We start from the raw sequence: 26,761 nt of genomic DNA on the forward strand, positions 1-26,761 counted from the left end.
GAGGCACAGGAGAAAGTCATGTGGTCAGATGAGACCAAAGTAGAACCTTTTGGTCTAAACTTCACTCGTTGTGTCTGGAGGAAAAAGAAGGATGAGTTGCATCCCAAGAACACCATCCCTACTGTGAAGCATGGGGGTGGTAACATCATGCTTTGGGGGTGCTTTTCTGCAAAGGGGACAGGACGACTGCACTGTATTAAGGAGAGGATGAATGGGGCCGTTTATTGTGAGATTTCGAGCAACAACCTCCTTCCCTCAGTCAGAGCATTGAAGATGGGTCGTGGCTGGGTCTTCCAACATGACAACGACCCGAAGCACACTGCCAGGATAACCAAGGAGTGGCTCCGTAAGAAGCACATCAAGATTCTGGAGTGGTCTAGCCAGTCTCCAGACCTAAATCCAATAGAACATCTTTGGAGGGAGCTGAAACTTTGTATTGCTCAGCGACAGCCCCGAAACCTGACAGATCTAGAGGAGATCTGTGTGGAGGAGTGGGCCAAAATCCCTGTTGCAGTGTGTGCAAACCTGGTCAAGAACTACAGGAAACGTTTGACCTCTGTAATTGCAAACAAAGGCTTCTGTACCAAATATTAACACTGATTTTCTCAGGTGTTCAAATACTTATGTTCAGCACTGCAAGACAAATACATTCTTTAAAAATCATACAATGTGATTTCCTGAATTTTTTTTTTAATTCTGTCTCTCAGAGTGGGAATGCACCTACAATGTGAATTTCAGACCCTTCCGTGATTTCTAAGTGGGAGAACTTGCAAAATCGCAGGGTGTTCAAATACTTCTGTTCCTCACTGTATATACTGTATTATCACCATCACCATCCATCCAATTTTTAGCCCATAAATATTATAACGGGCTTCGAAATAGTTAGGACTGTAAAATAGAAAAGATGGGTCTGAACTAGACTTGTCTTTTTGAACATCAAAGCTACCAAGGTTTAATATGAATGTTTTTATTAACGTGTAACTAAAGGCTAACTTTTTTTTTTAGTTTTGATAAGTGGAAAGGGATTATAACACCTATCAGTATGTATTGTTTTCTGTGCCCCCCCCCCGTTAAGGAGATTCAATCTCCCCAGTTGTCCTGTGTACCTTTTTCTTTAAAAGTAAAATCACAAATTTTGGGTTGTCCCCAGAAAAGTAATAGAAGGGAAATCTTCCAAGGGGACACTAGTTCTGGTGACCTTGGGATCAGCAAGGAATTCTCTTAATTTGCAGGTATTTGTTCTCATTTCATGTGGGAAAGGAAGTGAAGGGAAAACTCCAATATAGGACACAGATGGAGAAAAAAAATCTGACAGGGGTCATAACCCTCACTTGCTCTTTTCAAAATGAAAAAAAAGGTTGCCTATAGTTCTATTTTAATCGCACGCCTTTAGACGATATTAACCAGTTCCGTGCCACCCTATAGCAGGAATACTGCTACAGGGCGGCATGAGTGCACAAAATCACGTATATATACCTATCTATATATATATAGATAGATAGATATACATATATATATGTGTGTGTGTGTGTCGGCACCCAGTGATCGCAGAGTATCTCCGATGGGGGAGAGACCTGTATGTAAACAATACAGATCTCTCCCCCGTCAGCTCCTGCACACTGCTTTGTATAGCTCTGCATTACAGTGAAGCACACACACAGCCCCCATAGTGAAGCAGCACACAGTTAACCCATTGATCGCCCCAGATGTTAACCCCTTCATGCCCAGTGCCATTAGTACAGTGTCAGTGCTTTTTATTAGCACTGCGCACTGTATTGGTGTCACTGGGGATGTCAGTGACACCAAGTCAGTTATCCCCAGTGTCAGAATGCCCGCCGCCATCCCGCTATAAGTCGCTGATCGCCGCCATTACAAAAAAAAAAATTCCAGTATATACACCGCCATTTGTAAACACTTTAACTTTCACGTAAACCAATCAAAGTACACGTATTGGTATTTTGTTTAGCAAACACGTGATTTTTAAACTTTTTTTACTGGACATGTTTAATAGCAAAAAGTAAAAAATGTTTTTTTCTCAAAATTGTAAGTTTTTTTATTTATAGCGCAAAAAATAAAAAGCGCACCGGCGATCAAATACCATCGACAGAAAGCTCTATTTGTGGGAAAAAAGGACGTAAATTTAATTTGGGTGCAGCGTTGCATGACTGTGCATGAATTGTCAGTTAAAGCAATGCAGGTTGAGGTAACAAGCAGCAATGCAGGGCTTTCATTTGGTGGTAAATATTATTGGCTATTTCCTGATTTTGTTTATTACGCAAGCATGCTTCTTTCCTGTCACTATCAGGAAACCCATCATGAAAAACACCATACAGCCATTACTGTACACAGGATCTGGGTGCAGGACATCAGAAGCACTGAGGTGCAACAAAAAATAAAAAAAAGGTAAAAACAAGAAAAAAGGCAATTGTTTATAATACAGAGCTTTAGAAAACATAACATCATTCAGTTAGGGTTTGCGTCTACTTTAGGCTGTCAATAAGCAGTCACTTTTCACTAACAAGGAAGCAAAATTGCAGCAAAACACATTTTTTTCTAAGCAGGTTTCCCTAATAAAACAGTGCCATCACTCAGTGAAAAAGCGTTCAGCTCCATGGACTCGGCAGAGGAAGGGCATGTCAAAACATTTTACCTGACAGACATATTTGTTCTTCCATTTACTGAGCACACACTCACTGCTCTGCATCAGCTCCTGCAGGACAAGAGAAAACAGTGAGCTCTAGAGAGTCGGCTGTGTACATTGTTCGCACTGCTTTAAGTGCTTCAGGTTTTCAAGCAGAGAGAGATTAGCATGCCACATAAACAAAGATGCAACTGTTTCAGAACAGTTCTCTAGACAAAAGCACTGTTATCATCACTGTGATGCCTGATCCTTTATGAAAATTAAAGCTGCTGAAAGGTGATTGAAAGGAGGATTGTTTGCTGCCATTCTTGTAACTTTCTCAAAAAAACATACCTCCAGCTCAATGAGATTGTCTCGAAGCTTTTCTGGACGCTTGTTCTTCAGGACCCAAGGGAAACCCCGAGCTTAAAAAAAAAGTGAAATAAAAACCTTATTGGCAAATAAGCAACCTTTACATGGACATAAAACCATTAATGAATCAGGTTATGTACTTATTTTAAAAAAATGTCATGCATTTTGAAATGTGGTTGACTTGCAGCACTAAGGTCCTCGGTTTGCACTGCAACCAGGACTCTATCTGCATGGAGTTTGCACATTCTCCCTGTGCTTCCATAGGTTTAAAATTATACTAAACTCTGGTTTAAAAAAAGAAAATTCTATTCAAGAATGTATTCCTAACTCAAAAAAGTACCCACTATTGCTCTCAGCCTTCTCTAGTCCTTTTTTTTTTGCTGCTGTGATCCGACTTCCTGTTGAAAGGTGATTACTTTTATTCTCCATGGTCCCACTGTATGTAGGAACATAGTCACCCTCTCTTTCTTGCTCCAGAGATGAACTAGGAACTATGGGAATTTCTAGTATCATAGAGCAGTGCATACGACCATAGATAAGGTGCACTGTTCATTCCAAACAGCAGAATGTGAGGGGAATAGGAAAGATTCAGGAGCTCATGAAGAACATTAAATGGAGGCAGAAAAACACAGCAAGAAACAATGCAGTGAAAAAAATACATACCAGGGCCATTAGGTAGTGGATATGTATAGAATAGTTTTGGGAGAATAAAGATATTATTTAGTTTCACTTTAATCAGGATACCCCAGAGTGTACAATACATAAAGCACTCCATGAATTGTCAGTGCTCTATAAATACCTGTAGTACATAAATAGCTGAATTTGTTTTCATATCAGTCTCCAATACTCCCCAGTACAACAGACTGGGAGAGAAGCTGCAAAACTCACAGTCAAATCAGATTGTGCTGCAGTGCATATGTGCTAACAATGTTTTGTTTCATTGTCCATATAACAGGCCAGGGTTGTGATTTGACCAGTGTTTTTGGTCAAGATGTGCTGCAAAGGAGACTAAAGATCTAGCTGAGCTATCTGGCATGGGTACATGAATAACAAAACTGCCTGCACAGAATTACAAATTCTTTTGAAGCCAAGACATACATACATGTAGAAAGATTGTCAAACCTGACACTTAGAAATGGATACCATCACTCTAGGTGTGATCCCATGGACTTTTCCCCCTGTCCCCTGATGGTAGGTGGGCTGTGGGATTCACACATTCTATTTCAAGAGTTTGAGCCCTGGGGACCACAGCCTTTGCTCTGAGAAAGGGGACATGGTCCCCGAAACGCGTCAGGGACTCACACCATCTTGTCTTCAGTTGGAGGTGGAGAGCAGTCCACATTGTGGTTTTTTGCAACAACATGCCAATTACCTATTTGGTTTGTAAGTAAAACCTGTCTTTCATTTTCAATAAATTGTTTTTAGGTAATGCGCTAGGCGTTTGCGCCCTCTTCGTTTTCATGTTTTTATACATATATGTATATAAACACTGTATTTAGCTACTTCCTAGCAGCTGAAATTTATGATTAATAAGATTCTAGAAAATAATTAATTAGGAACCCACTCCAGATAGTACATTTCTAACAGTTAGGACTCTTGCACACTGTACAGATGTTTGAGCATCAGTATTTCTGGACCTAATTTCAGGAATTTGTTTTGTGCGTATTCATCAGTAATTTTGCACATATTTGCATGTATGTGCAACGTGCATAAAACACATTTGGAGGCAAAACCCATCAATATTTATGCTCATATGCACATATTTGCGAGTACCGGCGGCAAAATACTGACCAGGAGCGCACATTTAAAAATATATATTTTTTTACTCAAGAATACGCAACACTTGTTTACGTACCTGTGTGTAGAGGCATACTATAAACAATGAGCTGCATTTTAGATCGGTAAAAAGAAAATGTTGTACTCAGCTTTTTCAAGCTGCAGTATGCCTTACAGTAAAAGTTTTTTTTTTCTTTAGAAAAAAAAAGGTCTAGAGATAACAGATCTAATAGCAGGATCAAAAGGTTAACTTTTTTTGCTATACGGGGAAGTCAGAAAATCAAGAACTGCTGTGTTTATGCTATTGACAGTCTGCATCATATATGCATATACAGTGCTAGAGCATATATGAGTACACCCCAACAGATTTGTCATAAAACCTTTATATTCCTTTCAGAATCAACATTTTCTATGGGACATTATACTACAAAATGAGGGCCATTGATTGCAAACAAGATTTGGTAATTTGCACACACAAATTTATTGAAGACCATGTTGCAAAAATGAATACACCCCAATGAAAGTCTTAAGAGCAAACCTAGATTTTAGACAACAAAATCCTAATTAACAAGAATTCAACTACAGGTGAGTCTAATTATTCATTAAACAGGTTTCCAGCAGAGTTGATTATAAAAGGGCGTTACTTAACAAAGAAAACCCCTTCCCATTTCATGCTGCCAGCAATGGCACCACATGGAAGAGAAATGTCACAAGGCCTGAGATAGAAAACAATTTCTTTTCACAAGAAAATGTAAAGGCTGCAAAAAGATTAGCAAAGCTTTACTAATCAGTCAGAACACTGTAGCAAAAGTGATACAAAAATTTAACAAAGATGGAACTGCAACCATCTCACAGAAACGTCCAAGCTGTCCACGGAAGTTAATACCTCGACAGGAGCATCTTCTGATGAGAAGGGCTGAAGAAAATCTCCATGCAAGTTCACTGCAGATAGCTAAAGAAGCCAAACTGGGGTGATTGTTTCCCGTGACACAATACGGTATACACTGCAGAGGAATGGCATGCATGGGTGTCATTCATGCAGGAAGCCTTTCCTAAAGCCCATGCACCAAAAAGACTGTCTAGAATTTGCCAGGGCCCATGCTAAAAAAGAAAAAGACTACTGGGACTCTATACTTTGGAGTGATAAGACCAAGATAAATGTTTTTCGAACTGATGGCTTCAAAACTGTGTGGCGTCACAAAGGTGAGGAGTACAGAAAAATGCATGCTGCCTACAGTGAAACATGGTGGTGGCAGTGTCCTTCTGTGGGGCTGCATGAGTGCTGCTAGTGTCGGGGAGCTGCATTTCATTGATGGTATCATGAATTCACAGATGTACTGCTTTATATTGAAAGAGAAGATGCTACCATCTCTCCGTGCCCTTGGTCGTCATGCACTTTTCCAAAATGACAATGATCCAAAACACACTTCTAAGGCCACTGTTGCATTTCTGAAGAACAGGGGGGAATTCTGAAGAGACAAGTTGAGCATCACTCTCCATCCAGCATCCAGGCTGGAAAAAGATAGATGTTGCAATATGTTGCCAACTTCTTCATTCCATGGCTAGAAGACTTGGTGCTGTCCTTACACATCATGGCGGTCATACAAAATACTAGAGGTAGTAGTTTTTGTTGTGGGGTGTATTCATTTTTTGCATCAACTCCTTTGAGTAAAACTGTAGATTTTGAAATCTAAGTTATATTATTATCTTACTTTCATGTAATGAGCTGAACAAATCTTCTATAAAACTCAGTTTTGTCAAAATTTTGCATATTGGTCTTGTGTTCATTGAGATATTGAATAAAATCTTACTTTTCATTTATGCTGAGCACTGTATGTGATTTTTTTAAAGCACCTAATACAAATAAATTAATAAATAGACCAAAGCCAATTTTGGGGAAAAATATGTAATTCTAGAGTGGTAAAATAATACAAAGATAATTATCATTTAAAATATTATATGTAATATAAAATATTTAAGATAACAAGGAAAATTAAAATTTTGATGCTAAATGAGTCTAATTCCATTTAATGCTACAGTGTTCTAAACCAAGTTTCAACTAATTTACATATCTGTATGTCAAATATTGATATAAAAGAATTACAAGTATAGTTTTGGTTTACAGCGAACGTGCAACCCATCCAATCTGAGCACACTGCACCCTTCTCATAAAAAAAATATAAATTAACATGATCTAATGTGTAGCCCTTTGGAACAGCAGCCTGCATTTGAGGACCCCAAAATTCAACAGGTTGCCCAGCGCTGCTTTAATATTTACAAGACGTGAAAGTGATCAAATATATCATGACATCCTGTGTGCCAGCAAATAAGAGAGGAGCAACAAATGAATACAGTAATACACTGCTGTCTTCTCTGGTATTCTGGGGATTAAAGCAGATTTAGTATTTCACATAACCTTTTTGTAAGAGGATCAGGAGAAGATGAATGCTCTGCAGCCTCCTATCTGCAGACATTGGAAAGGCAGAAAGCAGTGGCTTCATCATTAGAACTGCAAAATCCATGTATTACCATTAACAGATGTCAAAAGGAAAATATGCACCTTCGTTCTTTCTTAAAGGAAAACTATAGGGGCTTTTTAGTGAATGTTATTTTAATTAGGGAATCATTTATATATTTTTTCCATTAGTTGTAAAAAAAAAAAAAAAATCTTTATTTTACAAAGAAACATTGAATACAGGGTACATCCACAACATGAGGTTTGATTTAATAAAAATAAATCTTAATAAGATCACTTTGAACAAATTCATACGTTAGTTTAGTGAAAAACATAAATATGTTCTGTTTTTAAGCAACCACTCACGTTTAATAAAAAATTAAAGTATCCTTTGCTAAGTGAATTTGCACTTAGCTTTACCTTGTTCACTAAGCTACGTGAATATTGACTCTGCAAAAAAAACATGCTCTCCTGCTTTAAAAATCAACCCCACCAGGTTTTCACTGTATACTAGATTTTCTAATAAGAAAGATGAACACTGACTGCTCACTTTGTGACCTCCTTTGTCTAACTGAAAACCATACAGATTCTTACGAAGGAGCAGAAGTAAAGTGAGAATGGACATTTACACGACTGCGTTGCAGGAACACATGATGCTCAGTGCAGTTTGTTGCAGCAGCCCTTAATGATGTTCACATACATTTTAACTCAGTCATTCTATACTGCAAAAAAAATTAAATTCCAATTAATTGAATTGAAAAAAAGTGATTGCATAGCTTGAAAAATATTCAGTCATTATTTATGGAGTTGTAGTATTTCTTTTAACTGAGTATTTCATTTTGATCTTGTAAATCTTTTAAGACAAGCAGGGAAAATTAGGATTTACTGAAAACAATTACAATTGTGACCAAAATTTGATTGAAAATAAGAAAACAGCAAATGTGTGTGAGGCACAGTGAAATACATAAAGCTGAATATTGTTTAAAATTGTAATCATATCCCAAAAAACTACTGTACGTGTTCCCAGCATTTGTGCTACTGGCATTACAGTCCTGCCACAAGATTGATTTTGACTTTAAATGATTTAAAGTGGACCTGTGTTTTTGCTATCTCTCCCATATGCCTTTCCCCCTGGCACAAATGTTTTGGCAAAAAAAAAACACTTGACACTTGTAAACACGTATAACACGTTTAGGCAGGTCAAGCGCGTGGGCGTTAATTCATTTAATTGACCAGAATAGTGATTTATGCTGGCCACTGAAATTAATAATGCTCATGCTATAACACGCCTAGTGTTAAGACACATTTAAACGCGTTAATCCGAGTTTATGAGTGCCAAACATTTTTTTCGGCCAAAACGCCACTGCTCCTGGACACACTGGTAGCGGGGGGTTTTCTCTGCCTCTAAACACTAATGTGTGCATAGGCACATAGGTTATGTAGAGGTGTTTAGAGGCAGAAAAAAATACACTAGACACAGCTTCAAAAATGTCCAGTGTGCATGAGGCCTAAATAAACAGCAGCAGGGCCAAATGTGTATATATGTATGATTTTGCAGATTGCTACAGGACGGAAATTTGGGATGGCCGATTATGAAAATTTCAACACCCAGCTAAGGTCAAGAACTTGGGATAGCTCCCTCTCCTCCCACACCAACCAATTAGTCACTGAAGTCGTTCATCATACTTACTGTCCAGTAGAAAAGCATGAAAGGTGGAAGGGACTGGACCTGAACATACAACCATGGTATTTTAGTTCTACATGATATAATTATCAGGGTTCGGGGCTCTGGAGCTGCTCCCACAAGATATTTAGACATGCAAGCTTTCAGTGCTTGATGTCATCTTTTCTAGCTGCTTCTTACTTTACTTTAAAGCCTAAAATCGTATTTAACTATCACACAGTACAAATGTTTATGAAGCAACTGCATAATAAACTACAGTAAAAGATCAATTATTAGACAATCAGAAAAACTAGAGGTCATTTCTTATTGTTTTCTGTTAAAATTGCAAGAGGCTGCTATCTATGGAAAGCATATCTGAAATGCACTGCCAGAACCTCACTAAGACCTCATTCTCATAGGCAGTGTACTAAAATATAACATTAAAAAACATAATACTGCCCCTCTTTGCATCTACCACACTCTTTAGGGGTTTACCCCCCACCTATGACATTTGTTATCCTGGTGAGGAACGTGCATCTCTACTGCTCACCCTTGTCTGTTAAGAGGGTCGCTTCCTGCCCTGTCTTGGTTCAAATATAACTTCTGAAGTCTTCTGTACCTTTTGCTCATCGTCTAAAAAACTATGAACACTACCTGTAATGTAACCTTTGCATAAGCCATTGTGAAATGTTCTACTGCTCTGTTAATTGTACACTTGCATTTCTAAAACCTAATAAAAACTACTGAAACAGGAAAAAAAACATAATACCACATATAAAGCAACTGAACTGGGACCAAAAACAATTTTTTTTTTTTTTGCTACTTCAACATTTCTTCTACTTGCTCAAGAAATCCAATGTGTGTGGATGAAGCAAATAAAACCTGCAATGCACGTAGTCAGGAAGAGATTTTTTCACATTACACATAAGTACAAAGTACTAATAATAGCACGTATGTGCGTTCTGCTTTCAGACATGCAGTGTACAGGCTAATAATAAAGCCCATTGAAAACATACCTAGTGAGTCATCAAAATGAAGATCAACAAAGCAGACATAGCAAACATCTTCAAAAACACCCATGAGTGGGGTCTTAATCATCTAACCATCGATTTTAGAGTTGTGACATGCTAGAGAATAAGTGCATTCCACTGTGATTTGATACTTTTTTCTATAGGTGTATGGTCCATATGGTAAAGAAACGCAGACGACACACCTCACAGAAATACAACAGAGAGATTAAAAGGCGCTTTCTTGTTTAGTTGTAGCCTCTGCAATTTGTTTTCCATGCTTGCCTTGATACTCCGCACTGAAGCTGAACAGTGTGATAAAAATCCTGTTCAAGATTGTTCAAATCTCATTGCCATACCTAAGGAGTTTGGAATCTCCATTAAAGGAAAGATTAGAGCAAGAGTGCAGCACTCAGCGGCAAAACAAGAAAAAAAAAAGAGAGAGAGAGAATGACATCAGTGGAGAGCGATCTGTGAATCACAAGGGGTACAGCAGGCTGTTCACCTATACTACAAAGCAAAAGTGTCACCTGATATATCCTATTAGGGGCCCCGCTACTCACTCTACAGTCATTGGGTTTTGTTGTGTTTCTTGTGTGTCTCACTGTACTTGGTTGCCCTGTGGAGATTAGCACCTTATAAAGAAAGTATTTATTTGTAATGGCAGCTATGTGCTCTTATTTGTCTACTATTATTTAGCAACACACCAGTACTTGTGTAAAAAAAGGCCTAAAAAACCCAATTGTTCTCAATAGAAATAGCCCACTGTTTACATGAAAATGCATGTTTCCACTTGGTTTGAATACACTGAGGATCTTAATGATCATCAATTTCTTTGTAATTTTACATTTAACTTACTGGAGTTTATGACACGCAAGTTCTGCAATAATGTTTCCATGTCATAAGATATGAACTCTAATGACATTACCTGGATTACTACACAATTATTAATGATATCACATTGGCTCTGTATTTTTGGGACTAGAAGACGGCTGTACCATGTTTTTTAATGATACCTTTTAACTTAAGTATTTAACGATGCAAGCTTTCAGGCTAACTTCATCAGGCTTTACACACTGCCCATTTTTCATGTATAAACCCTGACAAAAAGATCTAGATTATCCTGAAAGCTTGCAATTTAAAAAAAAAATTAGGTTTAATAACTTAGGTTATTTAGTTATTAAAGATATTACTTAAAGACCAAACTTTGTGTGTATTTTTGGAACTGGGATAGAAAATTAAATGACAGCCTATTTGCCTTTAGTAAATCAACCCTGATTTGTCTCAACATAGAGCAATGATCTCATTAAATTTTTTATTCCAGTTCCAAAAATACACAAAGTTTGGTATTTAAGTAATATCTTTAATAACAAATAACTTGTATTGTAATCCCCCAATATGTGCTTTCTGCTACACTATTGACTTATTTTATTGTTTTTGTTTAAATTGCTAAAAATAATAAATAATATACATTTAATATAATAATAATGTATAATAGTAATCAGATTACAAACACAATAAAGGTTTTCCAGGATTTGATCATTTATAGACCATACAAAAATGGTCTATTAGCCGTAGCTCTAAATTTTTCTGACAAAACTGTCAGAAGGTGATCACCTAGGGGTTGGTTTACTAAAACTGGAGAGCTCTGGCGCAGCTCTGCATAGAAACCAATCAGCTTCCAGATTTTTTTTTTTAAGCTTAATTGAATAAACTGGAGTTAGAAGCTGATTGGTTAATTTGCACAGCCACACCAGATTTTACACTCTCCAGTTTTAGTAAATCAACCCCACAATGTCTATGGGGACAATATGCTGGATTAAATGCAGGTATTGGATCTGTTGAATTATTTCAATAACTTGTTAGTTTCTATACTCATTTTAGAAAAGAATCTAACTCCACTTTTATTCACAGAACACCACAGATACACGCTAACACAAGATTTATTCACCTCTGTGATGCATTACACATTATTCCATCAGAAAAGTACCACCAGCTGCACGTATGTGCGTTCTGCTTTCTCACACATTGACATGACACACAAAGTCAGTGCAGAGTTGAATGTGTCTTGCTGCAGTTCAGTGTGTGCAGGAGAAACAATGTACAGTAAGTAAATTATCAAGTATAGATATAAATAAATGTTCCCTCTAAAAAAAACAGACTGCTAAGAAAATGGTTTACTGAGAATGTTTTGTTGCTATTCTTACATTCAGAAAATTGTTGCCTCTCATCCAGGAATCCATATTCTGGATATGGAGCTAGAAAGAAACAAACAATATGGTCAGTGGCACAGATGAGACACACAGGTCTGATAGCAGTTAGGTTGTAATGTAAGGAAATATATTTATACTATAATTACTTTGGAAATAGTATTCACTTTCAGCTGTGTTCGCTTTTGTCTGTAAAGGTATTTGGTGTGTGCATGCAGGCTATTGGGAAATGTTTGGAATTTGTTTACTGCCATGGTGGGTTGTCATCAGGTGACAATGGACAGCATTCAACTGTTCCGCCTCCCCACATCCAGCCTCCCTATTGAAGTACGACTCAGAATTTCTGTGCTGTGCTCCCTCCTCTAGTAAGCTAACACAGCCCATAGATTATGCAATTTTCTTTCCTTCCACAGGTGGAAGGAAAGAAAACTGCCGATTCCCCCATCAACATAGTCACTGTTGATGGAGGAATCGCTCCCACAATGCTATTGTGTTCTGTAGGCAGAGAGCCTTCCCTGCAGGCAGAACACAATGATCACTGCTGGCAGCTATAAATGCTGGCAGTGATCGCATGAAAAAACTTGATGAATTGACTTCAGTAGAAGCAGCCCAAAGATGGATCGAATCCATTCAGCTGGGACCAGATGAGATTCGATTCATCTATGGCTGTCTTAACTACTTCGCCTTCAGTTCCCAATGCCTGAAATATGTTAGGAAATTAGCACTGTACTTAAAACAATGCCTTACCGGGTCCTACTGCAAGCATGGATACGAATTAAAAATATATTTACGGATTGTTGAATAAATCAGTATTTGTAATAAATGGGAGTATACAGTCTGTGTCCACAATTATACTTTAAAATATATACAGCTATAACTCAGCCATATTTGAAATTAAACATTTATATGTCTCCATGGAGCAAAGTCTGCCAAGCAGCTAAATTTTACATCCAGACATTGCTGTAGTGCAACCTACTCCACCATCTTTGTCTGTAACCTGATACTGATCCTGGAACACATCTGCTGGAAATGCTGGAACACTTTAATTTGAATGAGATTGGCGGTGCAAGAAATATAGGACAGAAAGAAAGTCATGTGCTCCAGAAAGCTCCCTTTACACTCCTACTGCCCTTCTACAGACCTTCTATGGAGAGCTAAGTGTGCTTATTCTACAGATATTACAAAATAACTCAAATAACAGCTGAATTGTGGGCACAAAAGATTTTATCTAAATATATTCCTTATTAGCTAAAAATGTATTAAAACACTTTGTGTGCACCAAATTCCATTGCAAACCCAGATATTACACTGTATAAATAGTGGTGATGGCAACACTGTGCTACACATAGCCTCTGTTGAAAGTAGAGCTATGGGAGGGACCCAGCAGGACCCCCCACTACAGGCAACCTGCAGAAAACTACAAGAGGGATGGAAACAAGATCAGTCACCCTGCACAAGGAGAGAGAGCAGTGACCGGTCTTTATTACAGGAAATCCTGCACAGAAACAAAAAGGAGTTGTTTCATACTAGATTACAAAGCAGATCAGAAATAAATACACAAAAGACACCAAGTAAGAATACACATGGCTAGTGTATTTAGACTTTACTTGTTTATAATAGTTTTCAGCTTTCAGGTAACCAGCTTTTAGTACCTCACTACCTACTTTTAATTTTGCCTTTAAGCAAAATAAATGTACAGTTTGGCTTTTTTCTGTTATTTGCCAGGCAGCTATTGTGGACACAAAATCAAATGTACAGTATTTTATTAATGCAAGTAGTGTATGTACATGAATTTAAATTGGTATCAGCCTCTTTCAGTATTCTGTACAGCAAAGCTCAGAATGGGGGAGGGAGAAGCAGCACAAGGAACCAACCAGTTGTATTGCAGTGTTCATGTGCAAACAGGAGAGATGAGCGAGACAAGGCAAATGCAAATTTTTTCGAAGGTAAAACAACTCCCTTATATGTATTTCATCTGTGTATTTAGCGATTTGCTTGCAGTTAAAGTAGAACTAAAGGCAAAATGAGTGTCCTCTGTGGACATCCCCCCCCCCCCCCATTACTGCCTTTAGTTATTCTTTACATTTTAAACTAAATCTGTGGAAAATTCAGACTGAGAAATTGATAAAAAAAAAAAACAAGGAGAAATAATTTTGTGTTGTCAACATTTTCAGTAGGTATAGGAATATAAGCAGATGAATTTATATGCAAAACCCAACTGTTCCTGTATACATTGAAATACGCTTCACTCCCTCTTGCCTTTCAAGACTCTCTATTGAACCTTTAATATGATCGATGGCCTCACTGGCCTGAAGAGAGCTTGGGATAAGTTTACCATCACGTAAGAAGTCTTATCATGAAGTATTTTTAAAGTGTTTTTATATAATTTTTTTATCATTATATGGACAGAACAGTGGCTTAATGGTTAGCACCTCTGCCCTGCAGCACTAAAGTCCTCAGTTTGCACGTTCTCCCAGTGCTTTTTGGGCGTTTTTTGGCTGCTCCTGTTTTCTCCAACACTCTGAAGACATGCTGGTAAGAAAAATGACTCCTGCCTAAACTGGTCCTAGTGGGTGTATGTATGAATGTGAGATAGGGACCTTAGATTGTAAGCTCCTGGAGTATAGAGACTGATGTGAATGGTGTGAGTTTTCAATATGTAAAGCACTGCCTAATATGTTGGCACCATAGGAACACTTGTAATAAAATAAGCATCATGTTGAAAAGTGACAACCGTTTTTAATATTGAGTTAAAGCTAATTTTCACCCCTCCAGATCCAGCTTTGTCCAGCTGAGATCCTCTTCTGGCAATGCCCAATGCCACCATGTTTTGGTGCGACATCATTGAGAGTCTGCCAGCTGTTCCAGGTTTAGCCAGTTCACGTCCCAATGAGCTGGCCAATTTATTTAAAAAATAGGTAAATAAAAAAAAAAAGTTAAAAAAGAGCACTATCCGTGCAGAGGCAAGGAGAAGGGGTTGCGAGGAAGAATCATGTTTTAAAGGGTGAAGATCCGTTTTAAAGAAAACAGCCATCTCCTCAGCCTGCTGATAAGCCAACGAGGCTGCACCAGCAAACTACTGAGGTCAACTCTGTGCTCTCCCTGCAGATAAATATGCTAAAGCAGCCTCTCTCACCTTTTTACTCCAGAGGAACCCTTGAAATAATTTTCAGATGTTTGGGAACCCCTGCTAAGATTTGGTTCATCAGGGTTCATAGTGAAAATGCTCCTTACATTGGTGGTCAGTGGAAGGGATGACTCCTTAAAGTTCTGGTTAGAATACCACCCTTAAAGTTAGCTTTAAAGATCATTGGTGTCATGCTAATGGCTCTGCCAAATGGCAATGGACCAGGACCTATGAAGGCACCTCAGATGGAAGGTCTACAAGCCACAGCCCAAGGAACCTCTAGCAAGGTCTGGTGGAACCCTAGTTGAGAATACATGCATTAAAGTGTTAAGGTCCCCAACTCACATTAATACATACACATATCAAGGCCAATTGAGGGCAGGAACCAAAGTGAATATACAATATATATGTAAAGTGCTGTGTAAATTAATTGATGGCACTATATAAGTACCTGTAAAAAATAAACAGATTGAGCAGCAATGAAATATTTGAGGTACTTATATTAGCAGTATTATTATTATTCGGGATCTATATAGCGGCAACAGTTTGTCCAGAGCTTTACAAAATAAAGTGAGAAAGCACAGTACAATACAATTCAATACAAGAGTGAGAGATTACAATCTAATGGAGGGGTAAGTTATACAAAAAGTAGTAACTAGATTGGGAGTTGATGGAGAAAGTAAAAGTTCAGTTTTATTAGTGGTATTAAAAAATACACTCTGTTTAAATACATAGCTGAATTAAAGGGTGTCTTTATATTTATCAGGACTTCAGGTTTAACTGTACGACATGTAGGTCAAGAGCTGTATCTGCAGAAACGCAAAGCTCCAAGATGAGGATCTAGCGAGTGACCTCAGAATAAATTGTGAAGACACAAGAGTTCAAGTTTCCCAGCAGGAGAGTTGGGATTCCAAGTTTCCAATCTCATCACATAAGAAAATGATCTGCAACTGAATCCAGAGCCGGTCTGTCATCAAGACCTTAGTGGTTGCACACAGGACAAGGGATGCCCACACAAACCTCTCTGCTCAGTTTTGGCCTGGAACAAGGAGCAACGTTAGCCGTAGGGACCTCTTGGCCCTTTGTGAAACTTCGAGGATTAACCCAATTAATCAGATAAAGAAAATTGATCATTTACTCCTGAAATGCCTATTTCAGATATCAGCTACAGATGTATGAGGCCAAGACTGAATCCCACTTCTGGGTGTGTAATGCCCTCTAGTGGTAGACCGAGGAACATCCATTTAAAACCCGTGGAAGTAAACCAGCATGAATGAATTGTAAACTGAGAGCTGGCATCTCATCAACATTGCGCAACTAGCTCTAAATCACACAAACAGCAACAGCGAAACTGCCAAATGTGCCCAGCTCTCTCTTCCAGCCAGTCTTCTAGCCAAGCAGTTAGGGACCTTGTGTTTCCAATCACCATGTACAAAGTGAAGTGTTGTACATAGTGAACACACTCCCTGGCTTAAGCCAGTCACTAAATAAAACATTGGGATTACTTGTTTCTTTTTGCTTTGAGGGTTTATACAACAACAAATATTTAGATACATTATTTCTACTCTACCTGTTTTATATGCAACATGCCATCTGCCACACAGTTAGTAAAGTAATACATAATAGTGACAAATATTGACATTACCTGTTTCTTTCTTGTCATGATAATGGTGCACTCCAAGATCTTCATCTAGGATAGAGAGAGAGGGAGGTGGAGGTGGAGACGAAAGGGGGGGAATGTGAGAGAGAGAGAGAGAGAGAGAGAGAGAGAGAGAGAGAGAGAGAGAGAGAGAGAGAGAGAGAGAGAGAGAGAGAGAGAGAGAGAGAGAGGGGAGACAGAGGGAGAATGAGAGAGAAAGAGAGAATGAGAGAGAAAGAGAGAATGAGAGAGAAAGAGAGAATGAGAGAGAGAGAGAGAATGAGAGAGAGAGAGAAAGAAAGAAAGAAAGAAAGAAAGAAAGAAAGAAAGAAAGAAAGAAAGAAAGAAAGAAAGAAAGAGAAAGAAAGAAAGGAAATGAAGGAAAGAAAGAAGGATAAGGAAAGAGAGAGGCAAAGAGAAAGAAAAGGAAGGAAAGAAAGAAAAATAAAGAAGAAAAGAAAGAAGGGAAGAAAAAAAAGGGAAAAAAAGAGAGAAGGAAGGAAAGAAAAAAAGGAAAGAAGGAAGGAAAGAAGAAAGGAAAGAAAAATGGAAAGAAGATGGAAAGAAAAAAAAGGAAAGAAAGAAAAAAAGGAATGAAAGAAAGAAAGAAAAAAGAAAGAAAGAAAGAAAGAAAGAAAGGTGGAAAAAAAGAGAGTGAGAGGAGCAGGGTATGGGAGAGAGAGAGAGAGGCATTTTTACAAAGCAGCTGAAAGCACTTGATTTCAGCAAGACATGCAATACACTGCTCTGTGCTGCATATCAGCCACACTCAATTGGTTTAACACAGCTCTCTAGCAAATGCCATTAAATTCTTTTTCCACATCAATACTTTCTCTGAACTCATAACAACAATGTAAGAAATTGTTCCCGGTATCTTCCGAGCCTGATTTTAATTTAACAATAAATTAACATTTGATCTGTGCTGGAAGAGTTGCAGATTCGCTCAGCATGCAGCTGATGTTCCCATAGTGGCGGTGGTAGAGAACCCAGCCACTAACTGATCCTGCAGCAATGTCACTTATTTATGGTTGTGGGAGTCCTCTATACAATTATAGCAAACAAATGCAGGATCCACAACCTAACAGCTGTGTGAAATTGCTTTTTTTTACTAAACTGCTGGAATTAAAAATAGGAAATGAGCTCAAGCATAGTCACTGCAGTCAGATGTAATCTTAAAGAGATCCAGATCAGGAACTGTCAGCAAAATTATGTAAGGTTATATATGAGCCCTGGAAGAAGCTTACTGATTATTTAACATGTGTGCTGCAATTGTAAACATTTCAATGAAAAAATGTGTTAAGAGAAACCTTTATGGAATCTAATTAAATTGGGACAATATAATGAGAATCAGAACGAAGGCAAACACTTCTGTCATTCTTCTTAGCAGTACTATGAGCACTTTGTACAGCTGACCGCTAGTCAGTTTCTTTGTCTTCTATGGTGCTTTAATGATCCAGAAATTTAAGAAATTATTTAAGAAATGGATGTTGGTGCTGGCTACATATAACATACACTCAATGGCCACTTTATTAGGTACACCTTACTAGTGCCAAGAAAATATCCCCCACACCAATACACCATTACACCACAAGCCTGAACGGTTGATAAAGTAAAGGCAGGATGGATCCATGCTTTCATGTTGTTTATGCCAAATTCTGACCCTACCATCTGAATGTCATAGTTGAAATTGAATTCCCATTCTCCTCTGACTCCTGACATCAATAAGGCATTTTCGTCCTCACAACTGCCACTCACTGGATACTTTCTCTTTTTCGGACCATTCTCTGTAAACCCTACAGATGATTGTGTGTGAAAATCCCAGTAGATCAGCAGTTTTATGAAATACTCAGACCTGCCCACCTGGCACCAACAACCATGCCACGTTTAAAGTCACCTGAGCCCCCTTTCTTCCCCATTCTGATGCCCGGTTTGAACTTTAGCAAGTCGTCTTCACCACATCTAGATGCCTAAATGTATTAAAAAGGTCAGGGCATTGCTGCCATGTGATTGGCTGATTAGAAATTTGTGTTACCAAGCAATTGAACTGGTGGTCGGTGAGTGTATTTATTGCTGAATTTTAGGTTCTACTCTAAATGATAAAAATAGAGGCAGTTATAAAGCTGTAGGAACACTCTTAATAATATAGTACTGGACTCTATGCATCAAACACCACTTTTGTGGGCAAACTGTATTCCCATCCACTAAACATGTAAGTGCCCACACACACTAGATGGCAGCTGCTGAATCCAGCCATTTTTAGCCGTATTTAGGTGTCCTTTTTGCAACTGAGATCAGCGGTGATCCTAAGGATCGTTTGCTGATCTCAGATCATTAGTGGTTCAGGAAACAGAGATGATCAGTGGAGAACATGTTCTCCGCTGATCATCTCAGCACACAGAGAATCTGTCAGAAATGGCCAGTGTATGAAGGAGTGATGTCAGCCCTTCACTGGCGATCTGTGTGAAAACTCTCCCTTCAGATTCTCCAGCCCAGAGGTGGAAAATTGGGGGAGCCACAAACCAAGCAGCTTTACCGCTGCTTAGTAAACTGTGAGTTTGACGGATCTCTTACTGTAATCTCTGAAGATTACAGTAACAGCAGCCGTTTTCTAGAGTTCAAAGTGTTTGTAGATCGCTTCTCTCCTCATTAGGAGAAGTGATCCACACCGCTTCATGAACAGGCATTCAAAGGAAAATTGTCTCCTCTGAGAATGCCAGAGAACTGAGCAGCGGTCATTTGCCGCATGATAAAAGGACACCTTAGTGTCATGCAATTGCTCTGCGGCCGATAATGAAGAGAGGGAGCACTCCAGTGATTGGACAGGTTAGAAGGCCCTTCCTATTTACTAATGTTTCCCTCCAAGAAAACTGATTCTGGCCAAATCTGCCATAGTGCTGACCTCCTTTACCTTTCCCTTAAAGTGGTTGTAAACCCTTACATATTCCAAGTGAAGGGACTCTTTCAGATGATACACAGAGATGAAACAAATCCTCCTACATAAGTTGTACATGATTATCTGCAGTTGTCTCTACTCTACATCCATTCAAAGTGCTGCTTTGTCTCAGAGTTCAGAAAAAGGGGTGGAGGGCTGAAGTTACACTATACAAAGCTCAGTGAGGAGAGCTCTGATTGCTGATTGGAAGGAAGGGACGCCCCCTCCCCTTCACACAGGTCACAGGAACGGAGCTGAGGCTGTCAATGTGCTAGAGCTGCCTCCCCTGCTACCATTTTTCCGTTGGTGTCAGGAAAACTTTTCAGAAGTGATCCATGCTGATAGCAGACTAATGATACAGAAGACAGAAATGACACTTAGTTCTCTTAATTGTGACAAATACACACTATAGAGGAATGTGCTTTGTTCATGTTTAATGCCTGAGGTTTAAAACCACTTCTCCTTCCTTTCTGCAATGACATAATCTTAATAGGCTGGCCAAGCTGCTCTTGCAGATTTATGGAACGCTCTATGGCATGCAAGAGATTTGTCATAAACCTTTTCTATAACCTTCTTAACCTCACATCCTACCCCACAATCTCAATACTAACATAAATGCCCATAATAAAGTCCAAAACCCAAAATTGCAAAAATCCAAAAATTATAGTCCACACTCTCCAATCTTCCAACTGTGAAAATGTCCGGTTCTTCACTCCAATCCAAAGTACCTAAAAAAAATATAAACTATAGTTGAGGTACTTTGGATTGGAGTGAAGAATCTGACATTTTCGCAGTTGGAAGATTGGAGAGTGAGGACTATAATTTTTGGATTTTTGCAATTTTGGGTTTTGGACTTTATTATGGACATTTTTGTTAGTATTGAGATTGTGAGTAGGATGTGAGGTTAAGAAGTTATAGAAAAGGTTTATGACATTTGCACTTTCAAGGGTGAAAGTTTTCCTTTTCTTTGGGGAGTTATAGAGTTTTTGATTTCATTCATGCAAGAGATTTGCCTACTTACAGAACAAATGAAACCCAGCTCTATGGGTAGTGTAAAGCTGGTCATACACATTATACCCAGACTACACAATCTGCACAAGACTGCACTGATGGGGCTGCACTGATAATCAGGGCACTGATGACCAGTGCCCTGATTATCAGTGTATATGTTCCCTGTCACAAGAAAAGCTGGTTATCGGCTTTCCTTTCCTCAGTGACAGCACTGAGGAAAGGAAATGCCGATAACCATCATTTGTTTATGTGTGATCAGCTGTGATTGGACACAGCTGATCACATGGTAACGAGTCAACATCATTGGCTCTTCTTACCCTGATCGATGATACGCTGTGTCTGAGGGATATGACAGATCATATGATATCCTCCCAGAACGAGAACTGGTTAAAAGAGACTGAAATTATACCATCAGATTTTGTGTATGCGACCATCTTATAACAGTAAATATTTTCTTATTAGGCCAATTACAGTGCCTTTTTTAGACTTAAGCTGGCCATAGATTATTCAGTTTTGTTTTCTTCAAGCATGGGTTGAAGGAGAGAAAATCATTCAATACACCCATCAACACAGTGTTGATAGGGGAATCCCTCCCACTGCGCTACTATATTCTGACAACGAGAGGTTTCCGTACCATCAGAATACACGTACTACTGTCGGCTATAGCCAGTGGCAGTAATCAAAAAAAACCTGGCAGCCTATTGTTTTTTTTTTTGTATGATTATTGTTTGATAGATTGACTTCAGTACAACCAGCCTGCCCATAGATGGATACTGGGCGGTTTCTGCTGAACTGGCCAAATTTTGATCTGTCTATAGCAGGCTGTAATCTGCTGTACAGAGTGACACAGTCAAATGTAAATAATTTTACACAAGGAACTAGTCGAACAAAAAAAGGCCAGGTGAAAGATATAGTTTGTACAATTTAGGAATACCTTTGCAATGAATTTTGTTATTTCTGCAGCTGAAATTCCTACCTAATCAGAAATGGTCTAGCTATATACTGAATATACATGTTCTGTCTTAAAAAGCAACACAACCTTACATAAAAAAAACAGGCATGACCACTCTCAGAAAACAACCTGAATATTAGTTCTGGAAATCCAAAGTTAATTGGAATTTATTAATTCCTCTGAAGGAGTACAGGAGGAAAAGCTGAACTAAACCACTCAATCCCCACAGCACTAGTCATCCTGAAACAGCATATTACCGTTCACTATGGGAGAATGTGTGAAACCTTCCTCCAGAATACCTTCCCCATGGAGTTTTGATGTCCGCAGATTTGGCCTCAATAATTTCCCAAGATTCAAGATGAATTGCATTACCCGTCCTTAGATTTGGTGGCTGCATTCATTTTCATTTTTCATGCCAAGAACATTTTCATGAAGTACAGAAAATATCTGTTGATCCTGGTAGATTTGCAGTGTTCTTGTCACTTTCAGTACACTTGATGAAAAGCACAAAGAATCTGATCTTTATTTAATAATTCCATCAATCTAAAATGCAATAGTGATGGATAAAGGCAGAGATATATTCGAAGTCCAGCCTGTGTGACAGCCGTGGCTCCCACCAAAGATACACAGATATAGGAATGCAAATGCAAAGTACAGTAAAGCAACATTCACACTGGCGATTTAGGCCATTATAAATTGCAGCGGAAGGAATATTCAGATTCCTGCTTATGCTGTGAACGGCCCATTGAGGCTCCATTCACTATACTGTCAGTGGCCACAACTAGTCATTGCTGTCTGCACAGTCAACAATTACCTACGGAGACAGTGGACGCACGCAAAGTCTGCATAGCCAGAGTTGTATTAAAAGAGGTATAGACTCCAGAGAGAGATATATCATATTACCCCGGTACAAATCATTAGTAAGACCTCATCTGGAATATGAAGTTCAGGTTTGGGCACCAATTCACAAAAAGAACATTGGGGAACTTGAGAAAGTACAGAGAAGGGCAAGCAAACTGATAAGAGGCATGGAGGAGCTCAGCTATGAGGAAAGATTAGAGGAACTGAATTTATTATCTCTTGAGAAGAGCAGATTAAGGGGGGATATGATCAACATGTATAAATACAACAGTGGTTCATATAGTGAACTCGGTGTAGAGCTATTCATCCTGAGGTCATCACAGAGGACAAGGGGGCACTCTTTACATCTGGAGGAAAAAAAATGTAATCTCCAAACATGGAAAGGTTTCTTCACAGTGAGAGCTGTGAAAATGTGGAATAGACTCCCTCAAGTCTGGTTCGGGCCAGCTCAGTGGATTGCTTCAAAAAAGGCCTGGATTGTTTCTTAGATACACAGAATATAACTGGATACTAACATTTATAGGTAAAGTTGATCCAGGGAATATTTGATTGCCTCTCGGGGGATCAGGAAGGAATTTCCTTCCCAGCAGGAGCAAATTGGATCGTGCTTTGCTGGGGTTTGTTGCCTTCCTCTGGATCAACTGTGGGTATAGGTTTATAACTTTTTTTTTCTATGGTTGAACTGGATGGACTTTTGTCTTTTTTCAGCCAGACTAGCTATGTAACTATGTAATCGCTTACTGTGTGGGGAGTCATGACTAGCTGTGGCTGCCAGCAACCTGTCATTATGATAGGTGTGAATGTAGCCTAAGTATGTTATCCAAAGGATGACCAGGTAAAAATAAAGGGAAAAAAGTCTGAAAAAAGAAAACTAACAAAGCCACCACATCTAAGAAACAGTAAGCTACAATATATTATAATTTTTTCGTTTTGGGGGTTTGATATGCTTTAACATTTGGATTTTCCCTTAACAGTGTGAGGAAAGTACTGCCGATAACCTGCAAGTGTATTTACATGGTGATCAGCCGTGATTTGACAAAGCTGATCACGTGGTAAAAGGCCGCTGTGATTGGCCTTTTACCATGTTATGTGATCAGCTGTGTCCAAAGGACACAGCAATCACAGACAGCACTGGGTGTGGGCTGCTGGGGGCTTGTATTCTGGAAGGAAGGCCATATGACGCCCTCCCAGATCTGGATGACTGCGCTGTCGTTATCATTTGGCTATAATGCAGTAAGAAAGTGATTAAAGTAGTTGTAAACCTCAGACAAGAAATATGACCAAATCATATCCCTCTATAGTGTGTGCTTGTCTCAATCCAGAGCACTAAGCAACATTTCTGTCTGTTGCTTTGTTCCTCTGTAATCAGCATGAATCACTTCTGACAAGTTTTCCTGACACCAATAGAAACATTATGACAGGGGAGGGAGCTCAAGCAGATTGACAGCCTGAGGTGTATTACCTGAGCCCATTCACTTCACTTGGTATATGTAAAAGGTTTACAACCACTTTAAATAAAAATTTTGATCTTCAATCTCTTGTAGCAGAAACATTTGTGAAAGCTCCAGTAACAAAGAATGACATTTACAGCTAGGTGAAAGGGAATTTGTATAAATCTTTTAAAAAAAAGTTCACATTTACTTTTTTTTAAAAGGATTAAAAAGTAATAAAACACCTTTTTTCACATCTCCTATAGAGAAAGTAATACTAGAGTAAGAATAACTCTTTTGTAAGAATTACATTTGACAGCTAATTGATACATTTTGGAACTCTTACTTTTTCAAAAGATACCTGTAAGGCATTGCAAGCTAATACATTACAAGCCCTTTCCAAAGCCCCGGGGTTCCACTGAGTGTCCAAAATAAACTTCAATAAAACAGATTTACCTCCAACATGCAAGGTATTCTTCAGAGACCACAGGTACAGCTCAGTCAGGCAGAACGACATCTGTGAAAGAGAAAATAGGTCTGCTCAAAGAAAAGAACAACATGTGCAAATGAATGGCACCTATTATCAGCAATCTTATTGTACAGGCGCCTGTGCCATCAGCATCCAAAAGCATGCGATAGAAAAGTCTAAAAATCAATGTAAAAAAATAAAAGATCTCTCTTTTTATTTCTGGTCACTGAGTCTTGAGTGTGTTTCAGAAAGAGAATACTAATATAAATGTTCCCCATATTGTGGTATAATTCTCATCATCTACAACAGGATTAGCAACTTCCAAGATCATAATGAATTTGCTGCCATTCTTGGTAACACCAAACCACACCTGCTCTTCTCTGGCATGCTCATTGCTTAAAAGGGATTTCTGCTTTCAATAAAAGTGTAAAGCTATACCGGAATAACCACAGCTCTTTGTGGTCCTGTCCTTAAAACAATAAGCACTGTTCACCAACTTCAATGTTTTCGGTGTGACAAAACTGTAAGCTAGAGATCCATGGAGACTGTAGAACAGAAGACAAAATGAGGGCAATTGTGCCACCTGCAGGTAATTTAAGAAAATGCGTCTCATTTTTAAAATAAAAAGTCAAACACACTTGAGTTCATTTACTAAAGCAGTAGAGCAGCCTTTCCCAAATGGGGTGCCTTCTGGGTTTCCAAGCAGGGTGCAAAATACCTACAAATTGCCCACATTTTCCCAAAAATTGCCAACAAGCTAGAGGGTGAATCAAGCCTGCCTTTTTGTTTTGGTTACTCAAATAATCAGTGATATCATAGGTTGATAAGGAGGATGTCCTTGTTTGTCCCTCCTCTGTCCCTCTAAATCAGTACTGGGGTCACATTAACTGAACAAGGGGAGAGAGATGGATGGATAAGAACCAGTGTGAATACGTGTGTTTGCTTTGTAAGAAAAAAATCACCTCTAATGTTGGGTGTCCTACGTGTGTAGATGTTGCTGCGATATGTAAAGCTATTAATTTAGTTTTTAACCTTTTATAGAATGGGGTGGTTTGAGATTGTGCAGAATTTTAAAGGGTGCCTTGAATGGAAAGAAATGAAGGGTGCCTTGAATGGAAAAAGGTTCAGAAACACTGCAATAGAGTATGTTCACTTTGCACAGTAAAATTTAGTGAACGAGGCCAAGCCAAATGTAAATGCAAATTATACCTAAATCATGTGCAAGGAAAACCACTTGAGTCCCCGGGCCTTTTTCTCCCTAAATCCCCATAAATCCTAAAGCATTTTTATATTTCAGTTTCAGTTCCATACATTTTAACTTTGTAGAGTTTGTAGAGTACCCTAATATATTATACTTTTTTGGGGACAGATATGGCTTTAATTTGGCAGCAGGTTTGGAAACGTATTTTTATTTCTTTTGGTTTTATTGGGAATAGTAAAAAAAAACTGAAAAACATTTTTCCTGAAATTTTTCCCCAATGTAATGTTTACCTAATTTGCACACTCCCATATGTTTACCCCAAAATATGATCAACAAAGTCAGCTGACTAAGGCCTCACTCACACTGGGCAATCACATGTGTGCCCTGTGCAGGGACATGTTTTACCAGCATGGGGATGCACAGGTGTTGTGTGCATCCCCATGCCAGCAGGTTCTTTGCTGATTACTGGGACCCAGCCACTGCAGGGCCACAGCGTGTGGGTGCGGATGTGTACGGGTGCGCATCCCTGAATAAAATCTTTGTACATTCAAAGACCTGCACCCACACAGATGTCACATTGGGACACAGCAGCTGTGCCCCAACATACAATGGGAATGCTGACATAGGAATGCACACAACTCAGTGCATCCCTATGCCAGTAAAACATGGCCCTGCATGGCGCACACATGTACAATAGCAACTTTAACTAGTTTGCATTCACTACAAAATTCAGATGACATTGTGTTGACTTAGGTGAGCATTTGACACTTGCACAGAAAACACAAAAGTCATTCAGATAATTCAACAGTATGGTTGCAACCTGGGGATCAATTTGGGGAGGGAATAATTGGTATTTATCTTTCAAAGGATTTTATTTGGATTTCAACTAAAGGTAGACCCATAGCATGATATGACAATGTTATTATAAAGTAGGTTACTTTACTTTCTGAACAACTACGTACAGTGATAGACAGTCTTAGGAGGCACAATAATCAAAAGAAACAGCGTAAAAACACAGCGGTCTATATAAATGGAA

At 38.7% G+C, this 26,761-nt stretch overlaps 1 protein-coding gene across 4 annotated transcripts in view; it reads right to left on the reverse strand.

Moving 5' to 3' along the window:
• Positions 1–26,761, reverse strand: part of WDPCP (WD repeat containing planar cell polarity effector) — a 470,287-nt gene that overhangs the window by 384,780 nt on the left and 58,746 nt on the right. For 2 of the 4 annotated variants that reach the window (XM_089671997.1, XM_089671994.1), the window contains exons 2-6: positions 24,512–24,572; positions 16,876–16,920; positions 12,101–12,151; positions 2,975–3,045; positions 2,651–2,710 (exon numbers count right to left, since the gene is read on the reverse strand). In XM_089671997.1, the coding sequence (XP_089528123.1) occupies positions 2,651–2,710; positions 2,975–3,045; positions 12,101–12,151; positions 16,876–16,920; positions 24,512–24,572 (288 nt within the window). The remainder of the gene's footprint in view (positions 1–2,650; positions 2,711–2,974; positions 3,046–12,100; positions 12,152–16,875; positions 16,921–24,511; positions 24,573–26,761) is intronic. The other 2 variants (XM_089671995.1, XM_089671996.1) reach the window with 2 other exon arrangements.

The sequence above is a fragment of the Staurois parvus genome, unplaced genomic scaffold, assembly GCF_062004578.1.
Source record: "Staurois parvus isolate SC_StPar_1 unplaced genomic scaffold, SC_StPar_1.0 ptg000117l, whole genome shotgun sequence".
Taxonomy (NCBI): Eukaryota; Metazoa; Chordata; class Amphibia; order Anura; family Ranidae; genus Staurois; species Staurois parvus.